Source organism: Ursus maritimus, unplaced genomic scaffold (genome assembly GCF_017311325.1).
Source record: "Ursus maritimus isolate PB19 unplaced genomic scaffold, ASM1731132v1 scaffold_1, whole genome shotgun sequence".
Lineage (NCBI taxonomy): Eukaryota > Metazoa > Chordata > Mammalia > Carnivora > Ursidae > Ursus > Ursus maritimus.
Window position 1 is genome coordinate 18229726 of NW_024423343.1, and position 25534 is coordinate 18255259.

Here is a 25534-nt window from a genome sequence, read left to right on the forward strand (position 1 = left end):
ACCTGTCCTTCAGTAGTGGTCAAGACGCAGGCACCCACGCCAAAGGGGAGCAAAGCCGGGCTCGGCCCGAGGCCCCCAGGACCTCCATCTCCCAATGCCGGAGGTAGGAAGCTGACAACAGTCCAGCCCCGAGGGGCGGGTGCTGGGGCGCGTGCTGGCTGCCTGGACCCCTACCCCCTACAGCTCTGATCAGTACAACCTTGGGGGCTCTGGCCTGTATTCCACTACCCTAGTTTCAGTGGTTAAGAGCTTGGGCTCTGGGACCGGACTAGGTTCTAAATCCTGTCTTAATAGCTTAGTTACTAGCCGTGTGGCCTTGGACCGCTTAACGTCTCAGAGCCTCAGTTTCCCTAATTGTAAACAAGGTATAATAGTACCTAAAATTAAGTGCATGTACTGTGAGGCCAGACTGCTTAGTTCAAATCCCAGCTCTGCTAAACTAGTTGTGTGACCTCGAACAGGTTATTTAAAATTTCTGTCTCAATTTCCTCATCTGTAAAGTGGGAATGATAATTATCTGTACGGAGTTTTTTGAAGATTAAATGAGATGTAACGTGCTAAGCACAATATCTGACATAGCCATCAGTTAGTGTCAATAAACAAATTACTGTTATTTTTATTATTATTTTATTTTTCTTATTCTGGTCCTTACATCCCGGGCTTGGGACTGTGAAGGCAGGAGCCATGGAAATTCACAAATTCCCAAGCCCTGGCACCAAGTAGTTGTCTTTGACATCTGTCACACAGGCAGGCAGGGATAAATTGAGCAGTGCACATCCAAAGAAGACAGAATGGCTGAGGTGGTCTCTTTTGCTATAACAGGGCCACCAGGAAAAAGATCCCTCTTATAACTTGGTCCCCCACTTTCACACCACTGGGAAGATCTGGTTTCCGTTGGTTCTGAACCTGTTTTAGCCCCCTGGTTCTGACATTCATTCATCTAGATTTAACCCGCTATGTGCCGGGCCCTGTGCTAGAAGCTGAGGATTCAAGATGGACAAGGTACTCTCCACCCTCAGGGAGCTCAGTTTAGTAGGACAGTGCTTCTCAATCTTGAATGTCTTGGGGATCGCCTGGGAATCTTGTTAAAATGCAAATTCTGATTCTATAGGTCTGAGGTAGGACCTGAGACTCTGCATTTCTAACAAGCTCCTAGGTAACACTGATGAAGCGGATTCAACATGTAGAGGATTTTTACAAACTAGTAGAGTAGCGGGTGGACAAGTCCAGGCTACCCGCCTGGCAACTTGAGGTGGTCCCCGCCCCCTTGCTCGCTGAGGTTCCCTCCCAGGAATCCGCCACGTGACAATCGGACCGCCCTCTCAGACTAGAGGAGCCCTGTTAGCGCCATGGCTCCCAAGAAGCCGCTTTGCCTTCCTGCCCTGCTGTTGCCACTTCTGACGCTGCTGCTGCCCCAGGTAAAATGACAGGATTTAATCAGCAGGCTGGGTGTGGTGAGGCGGGACGAGATCTAGCCCAGGAGAGAAAGAAAGTGAAACTCACAGAACAGTGGGCAGGGCTAGTTCCATCTCCTCAACGGACACTGACCCCCCACTCCAGACCTTTGCTGAGCATGGTCTCTTTTGCAGGCAGGCACTCGGTCGTTCGTAGTGGATCGGGAAAATGACAGATTCCTCCTGGATGGGGCCCCGTTCCGCTACGTGTCTGGCAGCCTGCACTACTTTCGGGTACCACGGGTGCTTTGGGCAGACCGGCTTTTCAAGATGCGAATGAGTGGCCTCAACACTGTACAGTTGTAAGAAGTGCTCAGGAGAGCCATGGAGGGTGGGATTTACCCTTCCTACCACCCCCATAAGAAGGATTGGGACAGGAAGCCTAGCTGGGTATGAGAGCTCCAGGGCTGTCAGGCCAAGGGTGGGGAAGGGTGGGCCAGGACCTCCTTCCGACAGCTTCTCGGAGATGCCCTGCAAGGCCTGAGCCCTTAGGCCTCTCTAGCACCTCTCTGCCTTGTGCCCTGTTAACCTCTTTCTTTCTCAGTTATGTGCCCTGGAACTACCATGAGCCAGAGCCTGGGGTCTATAACTTTAATGGCAGCCGGGACCTCTTTGCATTTCTGAACGAGGCATCTGTAGCGAACCTGTTGGTCATACTGAGACCAGGACCTTACATCTGTGCAGAGTGGGACATGGTGAGTTAGGAGAAGGGACAGACCCAGAGCCACTCCTGTGCAGTTCCTCCACTCCTCCCATCTGCCCGCACTATAGGGCCACGTCCAGTGCTAGACTAAACATACTCCCTTCTAATCTCCCCTTCCCCACTCCCAAACAACAAAACCTGCTGTCTTTATGTTTGTCTCAGGGGGGCCTCCCAGCCTGGTTGCTTCAAAAACCTGATATACATCTGAGAACCTCAGATCCAGGTGAGTTGAGACAACATTTTTAACAGAAAAAAAGCAACCAACAGCAACAAAATGGGTCTTTTGAGTGCTCAAAACCGAAAAGACCATCCCCAAACTGGAGATCATTCTTGCAGATATTTGAGTGTTTCCTTCATGCCTAGCAAGATGCTACAAACTGGCGGACCAGACAGACCCAGCCCTTGTGCCGTGGAGCTTATGGTGAAAGAAACAGTTTTTTAAAAACCCAAGACCTGTAAGATTAGTGCAAGGTGTAAAAATACCACACATGAAAATAGACAAGGAGTTGAGATTGTGAGTAACAGAGAAGGCGTATTTGGGGGTAGGGAGGTCAGAAAAGGCTTTTCTGAGATGATGACATTTCACTTGACTCTAGGGAAGGGAAAGGTGACAATGACCAGGTAGAGGGAACAGTATATTATAAAGCCCAGAAGTGGGAAGGAACATGGCCTGCTTGAGGCCAGCTTGGCTGGAGCCTAGTGGGTAAGGGAGAGAGGAATGTGATGGGAAATTGGAGATAGATAGGGACTGTTCATGCAGGACCTGGTAGGCCACTGTAAGAGTTTGCATTTGATTCTAAGCACAGTAGAAAGCCATTGAAAGAGCCTAACCAGACAGGTTTGATTTGTTTTCAGATTACTTTAGCCTGGATGTGGAGAATGGAGGGAGGGGGGCAAGGGTGGAGGTGGAGAAACTAATTGGCTGTAGTTGAGACTCTCACTGTAGTTGAGGAGGGAGGCAGTGGCTCCCGGACTAAGATGACGGAGGTGGAGACAGGAAGAAGAGGGCAGAAGTGAGATGTAGGTTGGAGATCCAGATCACCAGGACTTGTTGATAGATTTTGATGGGAAGGAGAAGTGGGGGGCAGCACGGGTAGGGTCTGGAAAGAAAGGGGTCCCCTTTCTTGCCAGTCCAGATGGCGGTGCCATTTACTGACATAGGGAAGGTGGAGGAGACTAGGGGTGGCAAAGGACCACCTTTTTGGGGGAAAAACAGTTTTTCTGGTCATGTTAAATTTCTGTCCCATCACACTCCAGTGAGGATGTTAAGTAAGCCACAGGCTGTGTGAGTGTGGCACTCACGGGGAGGTCTGAGCGAGAGATAAATTTGGGGCCCATCAGTCTAAAGATGGCATGTAGATCCATGGCTATTGAGACATTGCCTGAGGAAAGAGCACAGGGAGAGAAAAGATGAGAATTCAAGATGAAGCTCTGAAATGCCCAACATTTCAAGGAGTTTGGATTTTACTTCAGGTGTAACTAGGAAGTCATCAGAGCAGGGGAGTGATTTTGTCTGATGTATATCTTTTAAAAAGATCACTCTGGTGAAAATGCTCTGTATCTTCTGGGGACCCTGCAGGGACTGTCCCGCTTCTGAAGGCGCTGAAGAGCTTTATGCCCCTCAGAACAATTCCCCAACTCAGCTGGCCATGAAATACATTTGAAATGGTAAAGTCATGCTGGAACACCAGCATGCGGTGTCCGCTTTTCTCAAGAAAGCCAGTGACCTCTTCACTGCTGAGTCCACAGCGCCTTTCCAGGTCTCTCTCCTCCCCACCCCTCTTCTCTTGGCTTCCAATATAACCACCTTTATCTGGTCCCAGCTCCTTCCCCGCGCTCCAGCCTTGCTGACCACTCCTTAGTCTCTTTTGTTTGTTTTAAACATTTTATTTATTCATTTGAGAGAGAGAGGGAGAGCCTGAGAGAGAGAGAGAGATCATGAGCGGGGTGGGGAGGGGCAGAGGGAGAAGCAGACTCCCAGCTGAGCAGGGAACCTGAAGCAGGACTCCATCCCAGGACCCTGGGTCCATGACCTGAGCCGAAGGCAGACGCTTAACCAACTGAGCCACGCAGGTGCGCTCCTACTTAGTCTCATGCTGGTTCTGCTCCCTTTCTCTTTCTGCTAAATGCTGGGGTGTTGCTGGTCTCAGTCCTCGGAAGCTTCTCTTCTATGTGTTCACTCCTTAGATAATCTCATCCATTCTCATGGCTTTCAATCCCATCTAATAGCTAACGACTCTGAAATAGGAATCTCCAGTCAGGGGACACCTGGGTGGCTCAGTTGGTTAAGTGTCTGCCTTCTGCTCAGGTCATGATCCTGGGATCAAGGCTGCTCCTTGCTCAGCAGGGAGCCTGCTTCTCCCCCTGCCTGCCGCTCCCCCAGCTATTCCTATGATCCCCTCAGTTAATGGTGACTCCATTTTCCAGCCGATCAGCCTAAGCACTGTGGTTTAATTCTTCATGCCTCTCTTTCCCACCTCATATTCAACCTATCAGAAAACCCTGCAGCTTTACTCTCAAAATATATTGAATTCAGCTACTTTTCATCACCCTCACTAATCCAAACCGCCTCTCCCACCTGGACTGTCTTAAGAACTTACTTACTGGTTTCCCTTTGCTCCTACCCCTTTGTTCTCAGTACAGGGTGATCCTGTTAAAACAGAAGTTTAAATACATATCTCAGATCATGCCATTTCACTGTTTAAACCTCTCCAGTAGGTTCTCATCTCATTCAGAATATGAACCATGGATTCCTTAAAATGGCCTATTAGGTCCTACCTAATTGGCCCTGTCACCTCCCTGACCTCTACTCCTTTCCTCATTGTTCACGCTGGCCTCATTGCTGTTTTTCAAACCCACCAGGCACATTCCTTTGAGGCCTTTGCACTCTGTGCTCTCGCTATCTTCCTGCAGAATAACCTTCTCAGTGAGACTTGCCCTGGGCTACTCTCTAAAATTTAAGCTCCCCCACATTTTATATCCTTCTTCCCTGCTTTATTTTTTCTCCTTGGCACGAACATACTATATATTTTAACTGTTTGTTTATTGTCTGCCTTCCTCAGTGGGAAGGAAGTTGTACAAGGGCAGAGATTTTTATCAGTTTTGTTCTACTCTGTACCCCTAACACCTAGAACGTTGCTTGGTGCACAGTAAGCACCCATAGATCTTTGTTGAGTGACATTTAGCATGTGCTTGCATTAAAGGAGGCAGTTAAATCTGGACACTATACCGAACACAAAATGTAAAGGAATTCAATGTTTTTGTTTGATTTTTAAAGATTTTATTTATTTGTCAGCGAGAGAGCACAAACAGGGGGAGCAGAGGCAGAGGGAGAAGCAGGCTCCCTGCTGAGCAAGGAGCCGGATGTGGGACTTGATCTCAGGACCCTGAGATCATGACCTCAGCCGAAGGCAGGCACCTAACTGAGTGAGCCACCCAGGTGTCCCTAACATTTTTCTTACGTTTAAAAATTAAATTTACGAACACCGCTCTAAGGTTTCCTGCTCTCAGATGTCCTCGCCATGCAAATTCACCAGTGGTCAGGGTTCAGAGTCGCAGCTGCTCAGGTTCATTTGTGGACAAGTGGGGTGCGAACTGCAGCCCAGGGTCAGGCAGCACAAAGGTTGCTGGCCTTGACGCTATGGGTAGGGGCTGCGAAGGTGGTGGTGTCCTAATGAGCAGAACACCGCTCCTTCATTTTTTTAAATTTTTTTAAAAAAGATTTTATTTATTTATTTGACAGAGATAGAGACAGCCAGCAAGAGAGGGAACACAAGCAGGGGGAGTGGGAGAGGAAGAAGCAGGCTCATAGCGGAGGAGCCTGATGTGGGGCTCGATCCCATAACGCCGGGATCACGCCCTGAGCCGAAGGCAGACGCTTAACCGCTGTGCCACCCAGGCGCCCCCCGCTCCTTCCTTTAGACTTTCTTGCCGCAGTGGACTCCTGGTTCAAGGTCTTGCTGCCCAGGTTATATCCATGGCTCTACCACAATGGGGGCAACATCATTAGCATTCAGGTACAAGTGACCGGGTACAGGTTGACCGGGCAAGGGAAAGGAGGTGCCGGGGGTCCTAATGTCTGCTGCAGAGCCGAGCTCCACTTTTCCTTTTCCCGGGCAGGTGGAGAATGAATATGGCAGCTACAGAGCCTGTGACTTCGGCTACATGAGGCACCTGGCTGGGCTCTTCCGCGCGCTGCTAGGAGACAGGATCCTGCTCTTCACCACGGATGGGCCTGAAGGACTCAAATGTGGCTCCCTCCAGGGACTCTATACCACTGTGGATTTTGGCCCAGGTCTCCTGAGTGAGGGTGGAGTGGAGTCTGGGGAAGGGGGCATCTCTTCCATGTTTATCTTTCACCTTTGCCTCCTTCTGGCAGCTGACAACATGACCAAAATCTTTGCCCTGCTTCGGAAGTATGAACCCCGTGGGCCACTGGTGAGGAGCTGGAGGGGAGGGCAATCAAAGCCGGAGTTACGGTTGGGAAGGGTTGAGCTCAGTTGCCATCCCGCTTATGGCTGCTTTCACTCCACGTTTTAGGTGAACTCCGAGTACTACACAGGTTGGCTGGATTACTGGGGCCAGAATCACTCCACGCGGTCCATTTCGGCTGTGACCACAGGCCTAGAGAACATGCTGAGGCTGGGAGCCAGTGTGAACATGTAAGAGCCAACATGAAGCCGTTAACGGGGTGTTGGGGATGAACATGATTCAGTGGGTCAGCTTTTGCCTTTCCCCCCACCTTTTCCCGCTCCAGGTACATGTTCCACGGAGGTACCAACTTTGGATACTGGAATGGTGAGTCCAGATGGTCCCTGGGGTGGAGGCAGGGAGGCATCAAGGAATTAGAAGCCGCGGGCTGGGCACATTAGGTCTAGAAGCTGGATGTGGCCACCACTGCCCCCTCTCATGGCAAAATTCTCTGCATGAATGTCTTTGCTTAGTGCCTGTCATTTGAGACACTGAATTAAGGAAATTGGTTTGACCCCAGGTGCTGATGAGAAGGGACGCTTTCTTCCAATTACTACCAGCTATGACTACGATGCACCAATATCCGAAGCAGGGGACCCCACACCTAAGCTTTTTGCTCTTCGAAACGTCATCAGCGAGGTGCCCTACCACTTCATTAAGCACCAAAGGCTTTCATTAATTTGGGGGAAAGGGAGTACCTAAGTTGTTTGTAATGGGGTCCCATAAATCACTGGTGTTGTCTGGGCCATGGAGCCCACAGAACCATTTCCCAGCTACGCAGATGGGATTGCCTGGGAGGAGACACACAAGCATGTGCAGAATTACAGGATCTTCGTAACCCCTTGAAGCCCTTCCCTGGACCCCGGGTTGAGAACCCTGCGCTAGGGTCTCGGAATAGGGGTTGTTAGTGTATGTGCCAGGGTATCGGAATAAGGGTGGTTTGTGTGGTTTTCCTATGGCTCCTGAGAGAATTTGGGCTCAGTTCCAGGAAATTCCCTTGGGACCTTTACCTCCCCCCAGCCCCAAGATGATGCTTGGACCTTTGACCCTGCATCTGGTAAGCTCTTCCTTATCTTTTCTCTGATTCTACCCCCCTGTTCTCTAAATGGCCCAGCCCATCCTGCCCTCTATTCCAGAACTTCCCTTTTAATACCTTCCCCTTATTCTAACAGGATGGGGATTTGCTGGCTTTCCTAGACTTCCTATGCCCCCAAGGGCCCATCCGTTCAATCTTGCCACTGTCCTTTGAGGCTGTCAAACAGGTAAGGCATAATCCCACATCCGGTAGGCATGCCAGCCTTCCTCAACAGCCCTAGCCAAAGGGTCTCTCAGCTGTAGATCTTCCCCATAGTATCCTTTCTTAACCTCTCAGTTCATCTTAAGTACTTGCTCTTCCATACCCAGGACCGTGGCTTTGTGTTGTACCGGACCTATCTGACCTATACTGTTTCTGAGCCAACACAGTTCTGGGTGCCTAACAATGGAGTCCACGACCGTGCCTACGTGATGGTAGATGGGGTAAGGACCTAATTCTAGGCTACCTCGTGAGCCTGTCTCTTCTCCTCCCCAGCACCCTTTAGCCTTAAGTTCCCCTTATCTGCCTTTTCCCACTGTCTGCCCACATTTGCAGGGGGGCCACGGATAAGCTAGAATGAGGAAGAATTTGACTTGAGGCTAAGGTTCCAGAATGCATGGGTAACTGACAGATGGGCTGCATTCTCTTTGCTCTCCAAGTATGTGTGCTAACATAGCTTCCTGTGTCACGGCCATGAGTTAGATGCTGAGCCCTTCCTCTCACAGCTCCTCTTGTCCACAGGTGTTTCAGGGTGTTTTGGAACGAAACATGAAACACCAACTATTTTTGATGGGGACAGTAGGGGCCAAACTGGACATCTTACTGGAGAACATGGGGAGGCTCAGTTTCGGGTCTAACAGCAGTGACTTCAAGGTGAGCTAGTCTTGCCCACCCCTTCTCCTCCAGACTCTTACTGACCAAACTCCCCTGGACAAACAGGGGCCTAATGGAGGACAAACAAGGGCTTAAATAATGATGAATTTTCATTTGCCTTCTTCACAGGGCCTATTAGAGCCGCCAATTCTGGGGCAAAGAGTCCTCACCCAGTGGCTGATGTTCCCTCTCAAAGTTGATAAACTTGTAAAGTGGTGGTTTCCCCTCCAGTTGATGAAAAGGTCACACCCTCAAGTTCCCTCTGGCCCCACCTTCTACTCTACCACATTTCCAATTTTAGGAGAAGGCGGGGACACTTTTCTCTTTCTACCTGGATGGACCAAGGTACTGCTGACAGTGGGGTCAGAGTGATGAGAGAAAAATTATGGAAAGAGGGGGAGCAGAAATTATTCCTGATTAGAAACCCAAAAAGGAGAGGTGCCTGGTGGCTCAGTCGGTTGAACATCTGACTCTTGATTTTGGCTCAGGTTGTGATCCCGAGGTCATGGGTTCCATGCACAGCACGGGGAGTCTGCTTGGGATTCTCTCTTTCCTTCTCCCTCTGCCCCTCCCCCCGTGCTCTCTCTTTTTCTCTCTCAAATGAAGGAAGGAAGGGAGGGAGGGAGGGAGGAAGGAAACCAAAAGGGGATGATTCTACCTCCCTTAGAGCTGACCCTTTTATTTTCTGCTCTCTTTTCTCTTTCCCAGGGCCAAGTCTGGATCAATGGGTTTAACTTGGGCCGGTACTGGACAAAGCGTGGGCCACAAGAGACCCTCTATGTGCCAAGACCTCTGTTGTTTTCTAGGGGAGCCCTCAACAAAATCACACTGCTGGAGCTAGAAAACGTGCCTCCTCAGCCCCAAATCCAGTTTCTGGACAGGCCTATCCTCAATAGCACCTTGCATAAGACATACATCTATTCCCTCTCGCCTGATACACAAAGTGCCTCTGAACCAATGGAGTTAAGTGGGCACTGAAAGAAAGGAAACCCCTTGGACCTGGGACATAAAGTGGGCAGGAACCCTTGGTGCTGTGCTGGCCACGGTGACCACAAGGAACCAAAGGCCACAGGCCTGAATGCAAGTCTAAGTGCAGTTTCCTTGCCAAACTTTATTGTGATTAAAGTTCCAGAGACAGTCGCAGCTCCATACCCCTCTGTGGCCCTGTCTTTGCCCTGGTTCCTGAGTGTCTTTCCTAATCTTCCAAATACTCCGGTTTCACGGGAAAGAAGAAACCTAGGGCTAGCATGAATGCACCCTCTCAGGGCCGAGCTGGCTCCAGGCGCAGCCGTAAGAGATCAGGAAGAGGGCTTGGCGGCCTGGCAGCGGTGATCCCGGAGGCAGCGTGTGGAGCAGAAAGAGAAGTCAAGATAGTGAAAGGGAGTGAGGCCTTGGAGGGATGTCCCGCAACTCCAGCAGCGTCTGGACGAGAGGAAGACAGATGGCTGAACAGGTACCCCAGAAACTTTCCAATCCGAGCTCTCCCCACCCCTCCGGCTGTTTCCGGTTTTGCTCCAGAGGGTTCCCAGAACATCTCCAACCACCCCCACCCCCAGCCTTTCTGAGCTCACTGCAGCATTCACTCTACTTGCCCACGCCAGGCCGAGCCATCATGCCTGCCCCTGCACTTACGGAGCACTGAGGGCTGCAGAGCCAGGGGTATGGGGGGTGGGGGCTCCCAGCTGGGCGGCCAGCCGGCACTCTGCGGCCAGAGCTCTCTGAGGGGAAGAGAAGTCTTGTTAAGGGCAAGGCCCCAGTGGTGGACAGGGTGCCCAAGAAGGGACAGCTGCACGCTGGGAAGTCAGACCTCTAAGGACATCGGGGCCATGGAAGAGAGGAGCTCCAGGCTCACCTTCTCACGATCGCTGAGGGCGGCAAAGCGCCGCTGCCCCTCTCGCTCCCTTTCCTCCTGCTCCCGCTGCTTCCGCTGCTGCTGCTCCCGTTGCCGCCGGGCCGCCTTCTGCTCCTTTTTCCGCATGGCCTGCCGTGCCTCCATTTCTGGCGTCAGTGGCCCTGGTACCTGGAGGATTTCGGGGGAGGTGTAAGGTAAGACCCATACAAACTGTCCTTGAGAAAACCATAAGTAGAAAAGATCTTAGCCAGGATCCAGGCTGCCTTCCTACTGTGCTGCGGCTTCCTTTTCCAGCTGACCTGAGCCTTGCTGTAATCATAAGCATCTGGATTCTTCTCCATGAACCTTCGGAACTCATTACACGTTGACCTGTCAGCTGCAACCGTATATGGTGGCCGGGCCCGGGCGTCCCTGAGTGCGAAAAGCCCCAAATATGGGTTCAACTTGCCTCCTGCATCTCCCAGCCTCACCCAGACAGATCAAGGGGAATACTGTCAAGTAGCCAGTACCAGTGTTAGCCTCCAGATGATCCTCTCTATACCCCAAAGGGCTCGGCTTGGGGACCCTTACTTACTGCACAGTAGGGTCGGCACCTGCCTCCAGCAGCAGGCGAACCACTGAGCCTCTCCCAGCTGCAGCTGCTGCATGCAGGAGGGTGAAGCCACTGGAGCCCAAGGGGGCACTGAGCAGAGACAGAACTCCAGGGTCTGCGGAGCCAGCAGCTAGCTGCAGTCTCAACGTCCCAACATCTCCGGCTCGGCAAGCGGCTAGAAGCACATCCCAGAGCTCTGACTGATCGGGGGTCTCAGCCTCATCCAGGGAAGGCCCCAAAGGGCCTGCATGTGCCTGGGTGGACTGTGAGGTGGTCTCATCATCTCCTTGAGGTTGCTGGGCAAGAGTCACATGCGCCCCGGCTGCCAGGTCTCGGCTTCTCTCTTTCTTATTCCTTTTCCTCCTCCTCCGCTTTGGCAGTACCTCAAACTCACGAAGATCCAGGGTCCCTACTGTCAATTCTACTAGCTCCAACTCTACCTGGAAGCTGTCTTCTCCGTCTGACCCTGAACCTAGGGAAAAATAGGACACGTTAGGTCCATCTGAAGAAATACGCAGAGGGTGGAAGGATGTGGGCTGCCCCCGATGTAGAAGAATGTACATAAAAAGAGAATCCAGATTGTCTTGAAATGAAAATAAGTATTTGTATTTTAGCACCCAAAATCAAGTAGCATGTCAGGAGCTGAATCCATCAGTATCCCATGCAGAAATGAGGCTCTCAGCTGAGATGGGAAAGACCCAGCAGGAGCTATGGAGGGACAAGCATCCTTAGACTCTCCCCTTGAGTCGCATTAGGACGGTACACAACAGGAGAGGGCACGGGAGCAGTGACAGCCATGCAGGCTAGGAGTCTGCAGCCGGGAAAGCAGGCCTTAGCTCCAAACCGCAGTGTCCGGTAAGACAGGGCAATTATGTGAGATTCGTGCCACACAAGCATCTTTCACTTACCATTTCATGTTTTCTAAGTACTGGGGATACATCAGTGAACTAAAGAGAACAGGACGTTTGGAAAGGTCACTAAACCCGTCTCAGTAACTGCTACCGGATGCCCCTTATCATAACAGCCCTATACGTGTACGTGACAATGTGTGTGTTGTGTAAGGGCTCATTATAAAGAGAGAAGCGACAGTAGATTTGACACTGCATTTCCAGGATAGACACCCAGAAAGAGAGTTGACAGTTGCCCGATGGCGCTCAAACCCTGTTTGGGAGATTCCTCTTTCTGCCCAAGGGCCTCATTTTCATCACTGGAGACCTTTCTTTCTGCCTCCATAGCCTTCTTCCCCCCTCCCATCTTCCAGTGTGTCTGAGGTGAGTCCAACTTGATTGTCTCCCGGGGGTCTTCTCCTGCCATAAAACAAAAGGCGTTTCTCAAGTTTAGCTGAGCGGAAGCCAGCCCAGGTCTCTCTAAATGAAGATGTCTGGATATATAAGTGAGAACCCAAGGCTTGGGCTGGAAGGTACAGGAAGATGTAGGGAGACCGGCCATGTGGATCGAAAGCTCACCACGGACATGCAAGGTGGTCAGCTTCTGGAGCACACGCTGTAGCTCTCGGAAGGTGGGTCTGCGGGTAGCGAGGGGGATATCCCAAAGTCGGGGATCTCCCCGTTGCAGGGGCGCCCCCTGGCCTCCGAAGAACAGGGACCGGCCAGAGCGGGGAGCACGCAGCAGTACTGTCCCAGCCTCCCCCAGCGCTTTGGCCCAGACTGGCCCTGCCAGCAGCTCACGAACATCCTAGAGAAGAGAGTAACTCAGCCCCGTGTATCTTCTCTTGCTATTTTTCAATCTCCAACCAAAAACCGGCCCACAGATGATGTGTAAGGAATGGGAAATAGGAGATAGTAGAGGGGAGGAAGAATGAGAGGACGAAGACTCTTCATGGATCCATCCCTAGTCTACCTTCCCCTTCCCAGAAATAATGAAGGACTGGGAGGATGCAGGCGTCAAGCTCCCCACTGTCACATTTGATGAGAGGGAAAAAAAGTAGATTAGCAGACCACCAGATCTGAGACGCTGAACTCACCTTGTATAACGTGGCTTCATTATAGCGCCTCAGGTTGGCTCCAGCAGAACGAGAAGCCCCACCCCGGGCATCCCGAATGCCCTGGGCTGTGCCCCGCTTGGCCCGCACTGTGTAGCGGTGAAATGTTTTGTGGGTCACCACGTCTCTTCTGTAGACAACACAGACTCAGTGCTGGAAACCAGCCCATACGCCCAGGCTAACAGAACCCAATGCGTCCTTATACCCCAGGCAGCACCCTCTCACCCCTGGAAAATGGCTCCAGCAAAGTGCCCAGCTGCAGCCATGAGCACCACACAGTGTCCGGGACCTCCGTTTTGCAGGTTGTGTAGGAGCAGTTCGGGTTCTTCTGGGGGCATCTGGATGACAGAGGGACAGCACAAACATGCCCGTGGCACTCACTGACAGGAAGAAACCCAGTGCCAGTGCCAAGTGTCTTACATGTGTGACCTCATTTCCCACAACCATCCTGAGGCTTGTCTCTACAGACAAGGAAATCTGAGGCTTGTAGAGGTAGTCAAGATCAAGTAGTGGAACAATTCAAACCTAGATTGGTCTGTTTCCAAACCTAATTCCTTTACACCTGACCCCAGATTCTGGCCAATTCAATCCAAGACTGTGCTGTCAGTGGTGATACCCACACCCAACAGGAAGAAAATAAGAAATGGCCCTCTTAGGGGAGACCTAGGCTGAGTGTACAAAGGCTGCAGTTGGCCACACAATCTGGGCCGCCACTTGCCTGGCGAGGGCCTAGCACACAGCGATAGGCATAAAGAAACTGGCCCCGAGCGTTCTGGAAGAGAACCCGATGGGGGTGGAAGCCTTGGGGTCTGCTGGGCTTCTCAAACTCAGCCCGCTCCTCATCCGGTATCTGCAAATCCTCCTCACTGGCTGAGTCCGAGTCCTCTGATCCTGAGATGCTGGAAAGATCTCCTGAAAACAACATGAGGCGCACAAGTTTGGTGTTCCATCTTTGATCTTTCCTCAAGCTCCTAAACTAGGGCCTTCCTCCACCCCCATGTCCTACTCAACACAGGTCTCCTACCGGCCATCACCTGTGGAGCTCCGCTTTTCAAAATCCAGGGCAGACAGGAGAGGCTTGTCCTTGAGACGTTGCTTTAGGTTAAACCGATGCCAGTCAAGCTTATAATGTTCCCTCTGGTAGGAGGCAAAGAAAGAGGCTGAATGTGGAAATATGCCCTAGCCTGGCCCTTTGTGGTACCCGAGACCAGTGATAGAACTCCAGGAAGTATGACTAGGTAATACCAACTGCCTCAGTCAAAACGTGGACCTTTATTAACTAAAGACAAATCACATGTCTGCCTCTCCTCACCCACCGTTATACTTTTGCTTCTACCACTTAGCTCTGCACCTAGGCTTTTACCTGCTCCTGGTGGTTGTGGAAGGTCTGGTCACAAGTGGAACAAAATAACTTCTCTGAAATATCCAGCACACCCTGGAGTGGTTTTCTTTCTGGGCTTGTTCCCTCCCCTGAACCTAAATAAGGGGAGGGTAATTAGAGGTGGAAAGGGAGTCCAAATCTGCAGTACCGGGGATTACATTCAGTATCTAATATACAAAGGAGGATACAAAAGAAAAAGACGGCACATCCATTCTTTCAAATACTTTATAATCTAGGAATCATGAGATCAATGGCACAGTAATCACTTTATACAATCAATATGTTTCTGAAAAGATGAGACAAGTACATATCACACACTTTAACTAAAGGGATTGTTTAAAGGAATCCTGTAGAAAGTGATTTTTGGTAATGTTAATTATTTTTAACTGCAAAAACCACTTCCCAAATGCCCTAGCTGGCATTTCCAATTACAGTGGGGTTTGTTTAAAAAAAAAAAGTTCAAGAGAAACAGCCAGAGACAAATTAAGATTGTTTAAAAAACCCAAAAAAATTGTTTTGCATTCATTAAGAACGAGTGATTTGATTGGAAACCAGGTAAATTTGGACTGTATCTAGGAATTTTGAAGTTTTTTGCAGACAGTGCTGTAAATGTAACCAGACATAACCAATGGCAAGAGGCTTGTTTGGAGACAGTCCAGGGGCCTGTGCTGGAAAGAGCCCGGAGACTGAGTGAATTTAAGATAAATTTTATCCAGTAGAAAGAGATGTCAACAAGGGCTCTTAAACCGGGGAATATCAGGAAGAATGTGTTCCCTGGACGAGCAATAAGCTCTAAAGAGCCTGTCACGTTCCTCGTGGGTCCTCCCCAAACCTTCCCAGATACCTGGATAGGAAGTCCGCAGGGCCTGGGCCAGAGCCTCCCCAGAAGAGTGGTTCACCAGGCTCAGGCCCTGGAGGACCGGAGCATCCGCGTTGAGGTCAAACAGGGAGACCAACGCAGGTACCTGGGTTGCAGCTGAAACCGGCGACATGGCTGAGCAGAAATTCTTTAGGAGGCGCTCCTGGAGCAGAAAGAGGGGACAGAAACAGAGCTCCCCAGAGTGCGATCCTACCGCCCGGTCTCCTGCCTGCCTGACTTGGTCTTTTCCACGCTGCAAGGCACCTCAGGCCTCGCTCTGGTACAGGAGTCCGCTCTGGGGATTAATACGTGACCCCAGGCCGCTTCTCAAATCGACAGTCTCGGACCACATAGAATGAAAGGGGAAAGCGTCCAGCTCCCAAATCGAGCTCAGCAGAGCTAAAATCACTGAGGTTCCCTGACCTCTCCTCGATACCCATGGGATGAGCTCCAGCAATGACTAAACCGTGTGGACTCGCCCCTGCCCTCAGAAGCGGCACCAAAGGTCCCGGGGAGCAGAGCGACACGCACGCCTACAATTCCAAGCCCGGATTTCTGCAACACCACAATCTCGTCACTACGGAGCAGCGAAGGGGACAAACGGCGTCTCCCGCACCTCAGCCCCTCCCCACATGGCGCGCGCTATTGGTCGTCTGACTGTCCAAAACCCACTTCTAACCCTTAGTCCCGCCCCCGAGGCCAAGAATTGGCCGTCGTATCTCCACCCCCCATGCTCATTGGCCAGACTGGCTGCGGGTGACAGTGAGTGGCAGGCGCCGGGCCTAGGGCTCTGGGTCCGGACGAACCCGGCGGAGCCGACCGAGCCCCTGGAATCACTCGGGTCACGGTTCCTGAGGTGAAACGCGAGATCGGTTACAGGAATCTCAAGGCCCGGGCCGGGCCTGACGGAGGGTGCCCGCGGAGCCCTCAGTGAGCTCACGGCGAGTAACGGGGGGGAAGGGGCGCCGCGGGAGGGGCGAAAGCGCGCAGCCGGAATGTTTTGATGGCGGGGGCGCGCGGGCGCGGGCGCGCGCGGGCGACGGGGCCGCGCGCGAGGTTGTCCGCTGTTGGGAGCCGAGCCCTTGGCCTGGCGCTGGGCGACCCTCGGGCGCGCTGGGCTCGGGTCTTGGCGGTGGGTGTGGGGAGGCAACCCAGCCCACCTGGGCGATCGGCTGTCGGACTGGCTCGATTCTTCCAACATCCGCAGGAACCCCTGAGCCCAGGCCGGGCCAGCCGGGGCTCCATGACCCTGGGTCCACACTGACCCGGTGAGTGGTGAGTTCCCCGAGGGCTTGTCAGCTCCTTTGGACCCAGGGCTCTCGCTAACCCAGGGAGTCCCACTGGGGCCAGGCTGGGTCGTGTTCCACGGCCCGAGGGTCTGCACCGACTGGGTGAGTGCCGCCTGGACATGCCTGGCTCCAGGGACCTCGGGACCCCACAGTTTGCCCAGGCTCTGGGTGTGCACTGACCCAATCAGGATGTCCCATCCAGGAACTATGCCTGCCTGGTGGGCCTTGGTGCTGGGGAACCAGGGGGAAGGTTGACCAGAAAGGTCCTTTTCAGAAAAGCCTCTTTTCTTGGGTTTTGCCTTTGGGGCTTTGAGGACCCCGAGAGGCCTAATTTCTGAAGCTGAGGTGGGGTGATGGAAAAATAGTCCCGAGGAGCTGCCTGACCTTCTCCAGGCGTGTACTGACTCAAGTCTTTACAGGTTCAACAAGCCACTTCTTGGGATCCTAGAGTTGGATGAGTGGCCCTGTATAGTACAACCAGAGGAAGTACATCTAGCCCTAGTGCCTTCCCCACTGCAGCCTCTCTGCCTCATGCTTGGCCTCCTCTTAGTGGAGGGTGGGTGGGTAGGAGGGTTGGGTTTCTTTCTGTCCCTGCTCCCCACTCTCTGGGGCCTGACACCTTCTCCTCCAGCAGCTGCAGAGCCAGGGCATCAAGGGCTGGAGTGGAGCAGATGCTGTCCATGGAGCTGGTAGGGCCATGTGCTTATCTCAAACTTTTGTTTACAAAGTGCTTCCAGACTGCTAGTCTCTTGGCAGACCTGGGTTTCTCCAGGAGGGTAGAGGGAAGTCCCCTTATCTCCACTGAATAGAAGATGAAACAGCGCCCCCCCCCCCCAAAGCGGCAGAGCCTGGCTTCAGACCAGCAAGACCTCAGTAGACACTCAGTAAAGGCTCTGGGAATGACTGACCTCCCAGGCCCTGAGCTTACTGCTCTCCTTTGGTAACTACTCCTCTGCCTTTGAGCCAGAAGACTGGGAGTAGAGATCAAGCCCAGAGATTCTTTCTGGTCTACTAGGCAGGGCAGGAGACAAGCAGCACCAAGGTCTGAACCTGGATGTCTTCGTCATTACCGGCAGGTGGACAAAGTGGACAGGGGACGGTGGTGATGGCGCAGTTTGACACTGAATACCAGCGCCTTGAGGCCTCCTACAGTGATTCACCCCCTGGGGAGGAGGACCTATTGGTGCACGTCCCTGAGGGGAGTAAATGTGAGTTCTCGGACCCGACAACAGAGGCGGGACCTGGGGAGAGAGCTGGTGGAGGAACACCGAGGGAGCAAGGGGCTCCTGTTCCTTCAGGGCTCTGACATCTCTGCTCCTGTGCCCACAGCACCCTGGCACCACATCGAAAACCTTGATCTCTTCTTCTCTCGAATATCCTTTGTGTCTCTGCGTTGGAGCTATGGGACCTTTAGCCCCTTTCTAAGCCAGACCCCAGATGGGAAATTGGGGTGGGTTTGAGTTTAATCCCTGGAAGGGAGATGGAACTCTTCTTAAGGCTGAAAGAGGCTGGGGAAATAATGATCATTATAGATAATGATAACCCTGCGTTTCCCAAGAGCTACGTGCCTTTCACTTGGTGGTGTCAGTTCGTAAGGAACCTCTCTAAAGGTGATCTTTCTTTTTGATGGGACGCTAATAACTATAATAATTAATATCTTTTGACTTACTCTATGTCAGCTCTGTGTTAAATACTTTACGCCTATTATCTCCAACTTAATAATCCTCTGAGACAGGTGCTATTATTTCCAAAGTACCACTGCAGACAAAAGTTGAGAGAGATTAAGTAACTTTGGCAAAAGTCACACAGCTAGAAAGTCATAGAGTCATAAGTTGGGGCATGTGACTCCCACAGTCTGTGCTTCTAATTGCTGTCTCTATCAACCACATTTTTCTTGACAATTGTACGTTTATAATCTACACCAGAAGAATGGCTTCACTTGCATGCTCATCGGGGAGATCTTTGAGCTCATGTAAGTCTAAGAAGGGACGGTGATGTGGGGAAGGACCGCATCTCAGTCTTTCCTCTTTTTGAGCTCAGCCCTGGCCATACCCGCCAATGCGGCTCAGTTCCTGGCTCAAAACCCTGTAGACTAATTTTAGAGTTCGGGGACTGGGTGCGGCACCAAAATTTACAATCTCTCTCTCTCTCTTTTTTTTAATTTCTCTTATAAGGAATTCTTTCCAAATTCTCTCTCTTCCATGAAGAGAAGTCAGACTTGACTGTTCAGTCAGAGCTCCGGTGGAATGGGCGTGGTTCGGTCAGGAGGTCTCAGAGATGCCAGCCACTTAAGAAAAGTGTGTTCTGCCTTAGTTACACCGAGGAAGGCGGAGCATTTTCTAAAAAGGAGCCATAAGGCCTTGCCAAAGAGGATGGGATTGGGAAACCCTCCCTCAATCAGAAAAGACTGTAAATCCCCTTAGGGCTTTTAAATACTATCTCAAAAGGAAATCAGGGATTGGGTAGCAGAGACCACAATCAACAGAATCTTTGAGCTAGTCTAGTAAGTGGTGGCAGAGATTACTACGAGGTGAGGAAAGCAGGCTAATTGTGTTGACGCCCAAGGCTGAGAGGAAAAAGGAGGAGCTGGTTTGGGCCTAAGGTCCCTGGGGCTGAGCTGCGGAGAGCCCACTGGAAGTTCTCCAGCCCCCTTGTGTCCCCACAGGCTGCTCTCCAATCTTGTTCTGCTGCTTCCAGACTCTTCCCTTTTCCCACACTATTTCACGGATGCCTCTCTGACTCTTGGACTGTGGCCCCTCTTCCCCAGGCAGTTCCTCTTTGTGGTTGCCTTTACCACCTTCCTGGTCAGCTGTGTGGACTACGACATCCTTTTTGCCAACAAGATGGTGAACCATAGTCTTCACCCTACAGAGCCTGTCAAGGTCACTCTGCCAGACGCCTTTTTGCCCGCCCAGGTCTGTAGTGCCAGGTAAGGGCCGCAGCTTGGAGGACACCAGAGCCAGAGTTCCACTAGCAGGTGGGAAATGGAGTGGAGCATGAGGCAGTAGCACATTCCCCAGAACACAGACTCGGGCTCAGCCTCGCCGTCCCCTTCAGCATAGCATCTCGTCTGCCAAGACTCCTCAAGGGCCACCCGCTCCCCTTCTTTTTCCAAAACCACCAGGATTCAGGAAAATGGCTCCCTTATCACCATCCTGGTCATCGCTGGTGTATTCTGGATCCATCGGCTTATCAAGTTCATCTATAACATTTGCTGCTACTGGGAGATCCACTCCTTCTACCTGCATGCTCTGCGTATTCCCATGGTGAGACTGGGAAGGTGGGCAGTTAGCGCCACAGCCCGACACACTTGCAGTTTAGGAAGGGTGGGGCATCTCGGCTTAGGAAGGGTGGGGCGTCTGGCTGGGCCCCGAGCATCCTCATCCGTCCCTGGCAGGTCCCGGAGCCTCTGCTCGAAGGCCCCACCCAAATGAGCACAGGGCCTTGCAGCTAACGCAGGGTGAGGAGGGGTCCGGGCAACGAGCCCACCGTCCCTACCGTGTCTGTCTCCTGCCCGCAGTCGGCCCTTCCCTACTGCACGTGGCAGGAAGTGCAGGCCCGGATTGTGCAGACTCAGAAGGAGCACCAGATCTGCATCCACAAGCGCGAGCTGACGGAGCTGGACATCTACCACCGCATCCTCCGCTTCCAGAACTACATGGTCGCCCTGGTTAACAAGTCCCTCCTGCCTCTGCGCTTCCGCCTGCCCGGCCTTGGGGAGGCCGTCTTCTTCACCCGCGGCCTCAAGTACAACTTCGAGCTGATCCTCTTCTGGGGACCTGGCTCTCTGTTTCTCAACGAATGGAGCCTCAAGGCCGAGTACAAACGCGGGGGGCAACGGCTAGAGCTGGCCCAGCGCCTCAGCCACCGCATCCTGTGGATCGGCATCGCCAACTTCCTGCTGTGCCCCCTCATCCTCATCTGGCAGATCCTCTACGCCTTCTTCAGCTACGCGGAGGTGCTGAAGCGGGAGCCTGGGGCCCTGGGGGCGCGTTGCTGGTCCCTTTATGGTCGCTGCTACCTCCGCCACTTCAACGAGCTGGAGCACGAGCTGCAGTCCCGCCTCAACCGAGGCTACAAGCCCGCCTCCAAGTACATGAATTGCTTCTTGTCCCCTCTGCTGACGCTGCTGGCCAAGAACGGCGCCTTCTTCGCCGGCTCCATCCTGGCCGTGCTGATTGCCCTCACCATCTACGACGAAGACGTGCTGGCCGTGGAACACGTCCTCACCACCGTCACACTCCTGGGGGTCACCGTGACCGTGTGCAGGTGGGCCTGGGCGGCAGGTGGGGGAGGGGGCGGGCTGCCGACTAGCGCCCCTGGGGAAGGCTTACCTCTCGGCGACCCCGGTTCTGCCAGGTCCTTCATCCCGGACCAGCACATGGTGTTCTGCCCTGAGCAGCTGCTCCGCGTGATCCTCGCTCACATCCACTACATGCCCGACCACTGGCAGGGTAATGCCCACCGCTCGCAGACCCGGGACGAGTTTGCCCAGCTCTTCCAGTACAAGGCAGTGAGTGGAGTTGGAGTTAGGGCCTGTTAGAGACTGGCTGATAGCTCGGTGGTGAGGGCGGGGATCCCTCCTGCTCTCTTATGACCTGGGGCCCCTCTCTTTTAGGTGTTCATCTTGGAGGAGTTACTGAGCCCCATTGTCACACCCCTCATCCTCATCTTCTGCCTGCGTCCGCGGGCCCTGGAGATCATAGACTTCTTCCGCAATTTCACTGTGGAGGTCGTAGGTGTTGGGGATACCTGCTCCTTTGCTCAGATGGATGTTCGCCAGCATGGGCATCCCCAGGTACCGGGAGAGGACGGGGGCAGGTGGCCAGGGGTGATGCTGGCACATGCGGTGTCCTTGGGGAGACTGCAGAAAGACACCCCTCTGAGCCAGCGCATCGCAAAGAGGCAGCCCTGCGTCTGGGCAGCCAGGCACCGGGGTACACGCTGCTTGGGTCCCTAGCAGCTTGGGCTGGATTTTAGCCTTCAGCTTGCACCTTTGGCCAAGTTCCCTTGAGAAAGGCACAAACCGAGCACAAACTAGCCCAGCAGTGACTGCTCCTGGGGTGGGCCCCGGGGCCCCGGACAACATACAGGAGCGTGTTGCCATCTCTGTCCTCCAGAGGCAAGGCCTCCCCGCTAGCAAGAAAGGTACAAAAAGGGTTCCTGTCAGAGGACAGTCCCGCTCACTGCAGCCTCCCTTGTGCAGTGGCTGTCCGGTGGACAGACAGAGGCCTCAGTGTACCAGCAGGCTGAGGACGGGAAGACAGAGCTGTCACTCATGCACTTTGCCATCACCAACCCCGGCTGGCAGCCGCCACGTGAGAGCACGGCCTTCCTCGGCTTCCTCAAGGAGCAGGTTCAGCGGGACGGAGCAGCCGCCGGCCTCACCCAAGGGGGTCTGCTCCCTGAAAATGCCCTCTTTACGTCTATCCAGTCCTTACAATCTGAGTCTGAGGTATGTTCCTGGGGACTGGGAGAGGACAGTGGGCAGAGTGGACTCCAGGTGCTGGGAGTTGAGGACTGGGCCTGGGGTGGAAGGACGTACCTACCCACTCGGTTTCCTTCTGTCTGTTCAGTCTGTGCTTGGGTCCCGACATCCAGAATACTGAGGGATCCTGCGGCCTCTCTCCTGCCCTGGGAATTCCACCTACCCCTTTTCTTTCACAGCCACTGAGCCTTATTGCAAATGTGGTAGCCGGCTCGTCCTGCCGGGGCCCCCCACTGCCCAGAGACCTGCAGGGCTCCAGGCACAGGGCTGAAGTCGCCTCTGCCCTGCGTTCCTTCTCCCCCCTGCACCCCGGTCAGGTGCCCACAGGCCGAGCTCCCAGCACCATGACAGGCTCTGGGTGAGTAGAGGTGGGCCGCAATGGGAGGGCATGGCAGTAGCCCCCAGCAACTTCTGCGGGTCTTAGAAATGTTGACGGCTGCTGTCTGTCTGTGCGGGAAGGGACAGGGTGGATGCCAGGACTGCCAGCTCCGGGAGCAGTGTATGGGAAGGACAGCTGCAGAGCCTGGTGCTGTCGGAATACGCGTCTACCGAGATGAGCCTGCATGCCCTCTATATGCACCAGGTGAGTGGGCAGGAAGGGGCAGAGCCCCGGAATCAAGGTGGCCGCTGACAAATAGAGGGTTTTAGGTGTGGGAAAGCAAGACGTGGGTTCGGAACTCTTCTCTACCGTTCACCTACTCTGATCTCCATTCCCGCATATACCCTTTTACCATCTTTTTTAGCCAAGCTTATTGTCATCCAGGGCCTTTACACATTTGTTATTTCCCTTGCCAAGAATCCACTTTCCTGAGCTAGGCATATGGCTCCCTCCTTTCTTCCCCTGTCTGTTCTTACCTCTTCCATGAGACCGTCTCTGGCCACCCTGACCAAAAGAGCCTCTCCTGGCCACCCTCCTGAATCTTCTTGCTTTATTTTTCTCCACAGGATTTATCTGACATATTCCATTTTCCCCTTTTTTTATTTTATTGGCTATAATCCCCTGCCTCCACCCCCAGCATATAAGCCATACAGAGCTTGGGATTTTTGTCTATTTTGTTCACTGCTGTCTTTCCAGAACCTTGAAAGACTGCCTGGCACTTAGATGTGCAACCAGTTTGGTCTTGACTCAAACGACTAGGTTCCAGGGGTCTGCTGGGAATGTAACCTGTAAGACGTCATATGTGTGGTACACACTGTTAATGTGGTAGTTACTCTGGGTCGTTGATTCCGGGTGAGGTGGTAAAAATGGGAACTGGAGGGTAGCATGGGGGGAGGCAGCTGTTTCAGATAGCCTATCCCCAACTAATGAGCTCCCCTCATCCCCCCCACTTCTCAGCTCCACAAACAGCAGGCCCAGGCCGAACCTGAGCGGCACGTGTGGCACCGCCGGGAGAGCGATGAGAGTGGGGAGAGCGCCCCTGAAGAGGGGGGAGAGGGCTCCCGGGCCTCCCAGCCTATCCCCCGCTCTGCCAGCTATCCATGTGCTGCAGCCCGGCCTGGAGCACCTGAGACCACTGCACTCCAGGGGGGCTTCCAGAGGCGCTACGGGGGTATCACAGGTATCCAATGGGAGTACAGGAGGGTACAGACCCTTCAGGGAGAGGTGGCTCTTTGGGGGGCCTCTTGGGGAGGAAAGAGGTCAGAGCCATCAAGCCCAAAGAGACTAACCCTCACCCCCACCCCTAACAGGCTCGGAACCTTTCTCCACATTTGTGTTTGTGTTCATTCTAAGAGTATGTTTACTTGTGTCTCTAGATCCTGGCACAGTACCCCGGGCTCCCTCTCACTTCTCTCGGTTGCCCCTTGGAGGGTGGGCTGAAGACGGGCAGTCAGCATCAAGGCACCCAGAGCCGGTGCCCGAGGAGGGCTCGGAGGATGAGCTTCCCCCTCAGGTGCACAAGGTAAGGGCTCCAGGACTGGAGAACGACTGCTACTGGAAGTAGTAACTTCCAGGCCGAGATGAAAGTCTCATGTGAAAGAAGGCAGGCCTCTCGTACAGAGATACCGTTCCTCCTCCCCCTCCAAAATACACTTCCCCCTTCTTGCCTCACCTTCTCTGAAATCCAGGGCTTGATTTTCCCTACGCTTGCCTCCCCAGAAATCAAGCTTTCCTTTTCCTTTATCCCCAAGCTGTTTTTTGGGTAAGCAGGTAGCAGAAGATTATCTCCACTACTAAGGCATTTTTCTCCACAGGTATAGAGAAGGCTGAGGACGGTCGCTATGTCCCAGGATGGAGGCCGCTGTTGCCCTGCCATCCCGTCCGCCCGCCATGGAGGGCTCCTCTGAGTGTTGCCTGGCTCCACGTGTGTGGTGTTTGTGTGTCTGTGCCTGGCCAAGGGAGGTGCCAACGCTAGGCTTGCCACAGCCCCAGGAGAGAAATTGGGGGCCTAGGAACCAAGGCACACAGGACTCTAGCCTCATCCCCCAGGATCCCCCTTGGCTCAGAGTGTGGTGCTAGAAACTGGTCCCCAGCCCAGCCCCAGTACTGCCACCTTTGCACCCACCCCTGCAAGTCTCCAGAGGACTGCCCACCACAGAAGCTGCCAAGCAGGGAGAACCTGTGCCAACTGTGGAGTGGGGAGGTTGGGCCCGGACCCTCAACCTCTGCGCCTCCCTCCCTCACCCTGAGCAGATGAGCAGCTCAGGCTGTGGCCCTTACCTCACCCCCAGTTCTCCCCAGTGCTGCAGCCTGCTCACCTCTCTCTTGCTTCCTGCACATGACTGGCATGTGTGCCGCTTGCCCCCATTCTGTTCAGCTTTCGCTTTGCATTGGTGCGAAGGCCCTAGCTCCCAGCTTCTCTCATGCTATCTTTTGACACTAAGAAGGACGGTTTCTAAATTGCAGGAGCAGGATGGAAATTCTTTGTTGCCCTCTCCCAACTTTTAGGATGGGCCCCTGGGAGACTGAGGCTGACCTGGCCCCCATCGCTGCTTATTATACCCCTTACCGCCTGCACATAGGATGGACTGGGCTGGTTGTGCCCTCGGCTGTCTACCTCCCAGCAGGAGAGCTCTGGCCTGCCTCCCGCAGTTCCCCAGAGGGGGATGGAGGGGCGACAGGAGGCCTTCGCCCTAGGCTTTGAGTTGCCGCATTGCATGCTGGGATCCAGCGCCTACTCTCCGCCCCACCCCTCGCCCTGGTCTGGTCCGCTGCGGGTGCGGTGAACTGCGCTGCCCGAGCTCCCAGCGGACGGCGTAGGAGCTGTACAGCTTGATAACCCTTAATAAAAAAGGGACTTTGACCAGGTCGCGGCTTGTTGTCTCGCGCCGCTAGCTGGTCTCTCGGGGCTAGGATTCTGGGAACAAGCGGAGTGGGGTGCGTGTAATTTTCCCTGACGGCTGGACACCGGCCGGGCCCTGTAGGAAAGTGGGTCTATGCCGTCACTCGGGTATACCGAGCTAGCCTGCTAGCAGAAGGGTCATTTCCTAGCTGTGGTTCCGTGGAGGTCAGGGTCTGGCCGGACGTGCGGTCAGATTTCGCGCCCTGAGCGCGTGA

At 53.5% G+C, this 25534-nt stretch overlaps 3 protein-coding genes across 21 annotated transcripts; 2 read left to right on the forward strand and 1 right to left on the reverse strand.

The window, feature by feature from the left end:
- Positions 1-1291: 1291 nt before the first annotated feature.
- Positions 1292-9724, forward strand: GLB1L (galactosidase beta 1 like). Of its 5 annotated transcripts, XM_008690442.2 has the most exons (16): positions 1292-1418; positions 1590-1756; positions 1999-2149; positions 2320-2380; positions 6079-6173; positions 6277-6451; positions 6536-6594; positions 6697-6818; positions 6914-6954; positions 7148-7266; positions 7610-7684; positions 7800-7889; positions 8032-8145; positions 8444-8575; positions 8705-8920; positions 9284-9724. In XM_008690442.2, exons 1-16 carry the CDS (start codon positions 1350-1352, stop codon positions 9551-9553), a joined length of 1956 nt encoding a protein of 651 aa, XP_008688664.1. In that variant the 5' UTR covers positions 1292-1349; the 3' UTR covers positions 9554-9724. The 5 variants fall into 5 exon arrangements, with proteins under 5 accessions (XP_008688664.1, XP_008688663.1, XP_008688667.1 ...); XM_008690441.2 differs by having other exon boundaries at positions 6277-6594; XM_008690445.2 differs by lacking the exons at positions 8444-8575; positions 8705-8920 and having other exon boundaries at positions 6277-6594.
- ANKZF1 (ankyrin repeat and zinc finger peptidyl tRNA hydrolase 1) lies at positions 9667-15852 on the reverse strand. 4 transcript variants are annotated; one of them, XM_008690440.2, is made up of 13 exons: positions 15247-15852; positions 14385-14497; positions 14056-14158; positions 13740-13933; positions 13247-13359; positions 13004-13151; positions 12486-12714; positions 12180-12326; positions 11002-11491; positions 10727-10838; positions 10428-10595; positions 10239-10293; positions 9667-10028 (listed from the first exon to the last, which is right to left on the reverse strand). In XM_008690440.2, exons 1-13 carry the CDS (start codon positions 15392-15394, stop codon positions 9874-9876), a joined length of 2175 nt encoding a protein of 724 aa, XP_008688662.1. In that variant the 5' UTR covers positions 15395-15852; the 3' UTR covers positions 9667-9873. The 4 variants fall into 4 exon arrangements, with proteins under 4 accessions (XP_008688662.1, XP_008688658.1, XP_008688659.1 ...); XM_008690436.2 differs by having other exon boundaries at positions 9667-9997; positions 10208-10293; XM_008690437.2 differs by lacking the exon at positions 12180-12326 and having other exon boundaries at positions 9667-9997; positions 10208-10293.
- Positions 15853-16007: 155 nt separating this feature from the next.
- ATG9A (autophagy related 9A) lies at positions 16008-25280 on the forward strand. 12 transcript variants are annotated; one of them, XM_040640302.1, is made up of 17 exons: positions 16008-16191; positions 16469-16536; positions 17182-17239; positions 17627-17758; positions 17880-17923; positions 18458-18522; positions 19318-19479; positions 19675-19816; positions 20071-20819; positions 20910-21063; positions 21169-21348; positions 21757-22005; positions 22218-22396; positions 22498-22621; positions 23375-23597; positions 23794-23939; positions 24232-25280. In XM_040640302.1, exons 4-17 carry the CDS (start codon positions 17656-17658, stop codon positions 24235-24237), a joined length of 2526 nt encoding a protein of 841 aa, XP_040496236.1. In that variant the 5' UTR covers positions 16008-16191; positions 16469-16536; positions 17182-17239; positions 17627-17655; the 3' UTR covers positions 24238-25280. The 12 variants fall into 12 exon arrangements, with proteins under 12 accessions (XP_040496236.1, XP_040496210.1, XP_040496220.1 ...); XM_040640276.1 differs by lacking the exon at positions 16469-16536 and having other exon boundaries at positions 16008-16202; XM_040640286.1 differs by lacking the exon at positions 16469-16536 and having other exon boundaries at positions 16008-16202; positions 17185-17239.
- The last annotated feature ends 254 nt before the right edge of the window (positions 25281-25534 follow it).

Bases quoted from the DNA above. Each gene is read 5' to 3' on its own strand.
- GLB1L (XM_008690441.2), top strand. From the start codon at position 1,350: ATGGCTCCCAAGAAGCCGCTTTGCCTTCCTGCCCTGCTGTTGCCACTT. The intron at 1,757-1,998 runs GTAAGAAGTGCT...TTTCTTTCTCAG, and splicing joins GGCCTCAACACTGTACAGTT to TTATGTGCCCTGGAACTACC. The intron at 8,146-8,443 runs GTAAGGACCTAA...TCTTGTCCACAG, and splicing joins CCTACGTGATGGTAGATGGG to GTGTTTCAGGGTGTTTTGGA.
- ANKZF1 (XM_008690440.2), bottom strand. From the start codon at position 15,394: ATGTCGCCGGTTTCAGCTGCAACCCAGGTACCTGCGTTGGTCTCCCTG. The intron at 14,159-14,384 runs GTAAAAGCCTAG...GCCTCCTACCAG, and splicing joins TCCACAACCACCAGGAGCAG to AGGGAACATTATAAGCTTGA. The intron at 10,294-10,427 runs GTGAGCCTGGAG...TCTTCCCCTCAG, and splicing joins CCCTCAGCGATCGTGAGAAG to AGAGCTCTGGCCGCAGAGTG.
- ATG9A (XM_040640256.1), top strand. From the start codon at position 17,605: ATGTCTTCGTCATTACCGGCAGGTGGACAAAGTGGACAGGGGACGGTG. The intron at 19,480-19,674 runs GTAAGGGCCGCA...CAAAACCACCAG, and splicing joins GCCCAGGTCTGTAGTGCCAG to GATTCAGGAAAATGGCTCCC. The intron at 21,349-21,756 runs GTACCGGGAGAG...TCCCTTGTGCAG, and splicing joins GCCAGCATGGGCATCCCCAG to TGGCTGTCCGGTGGACAGAC.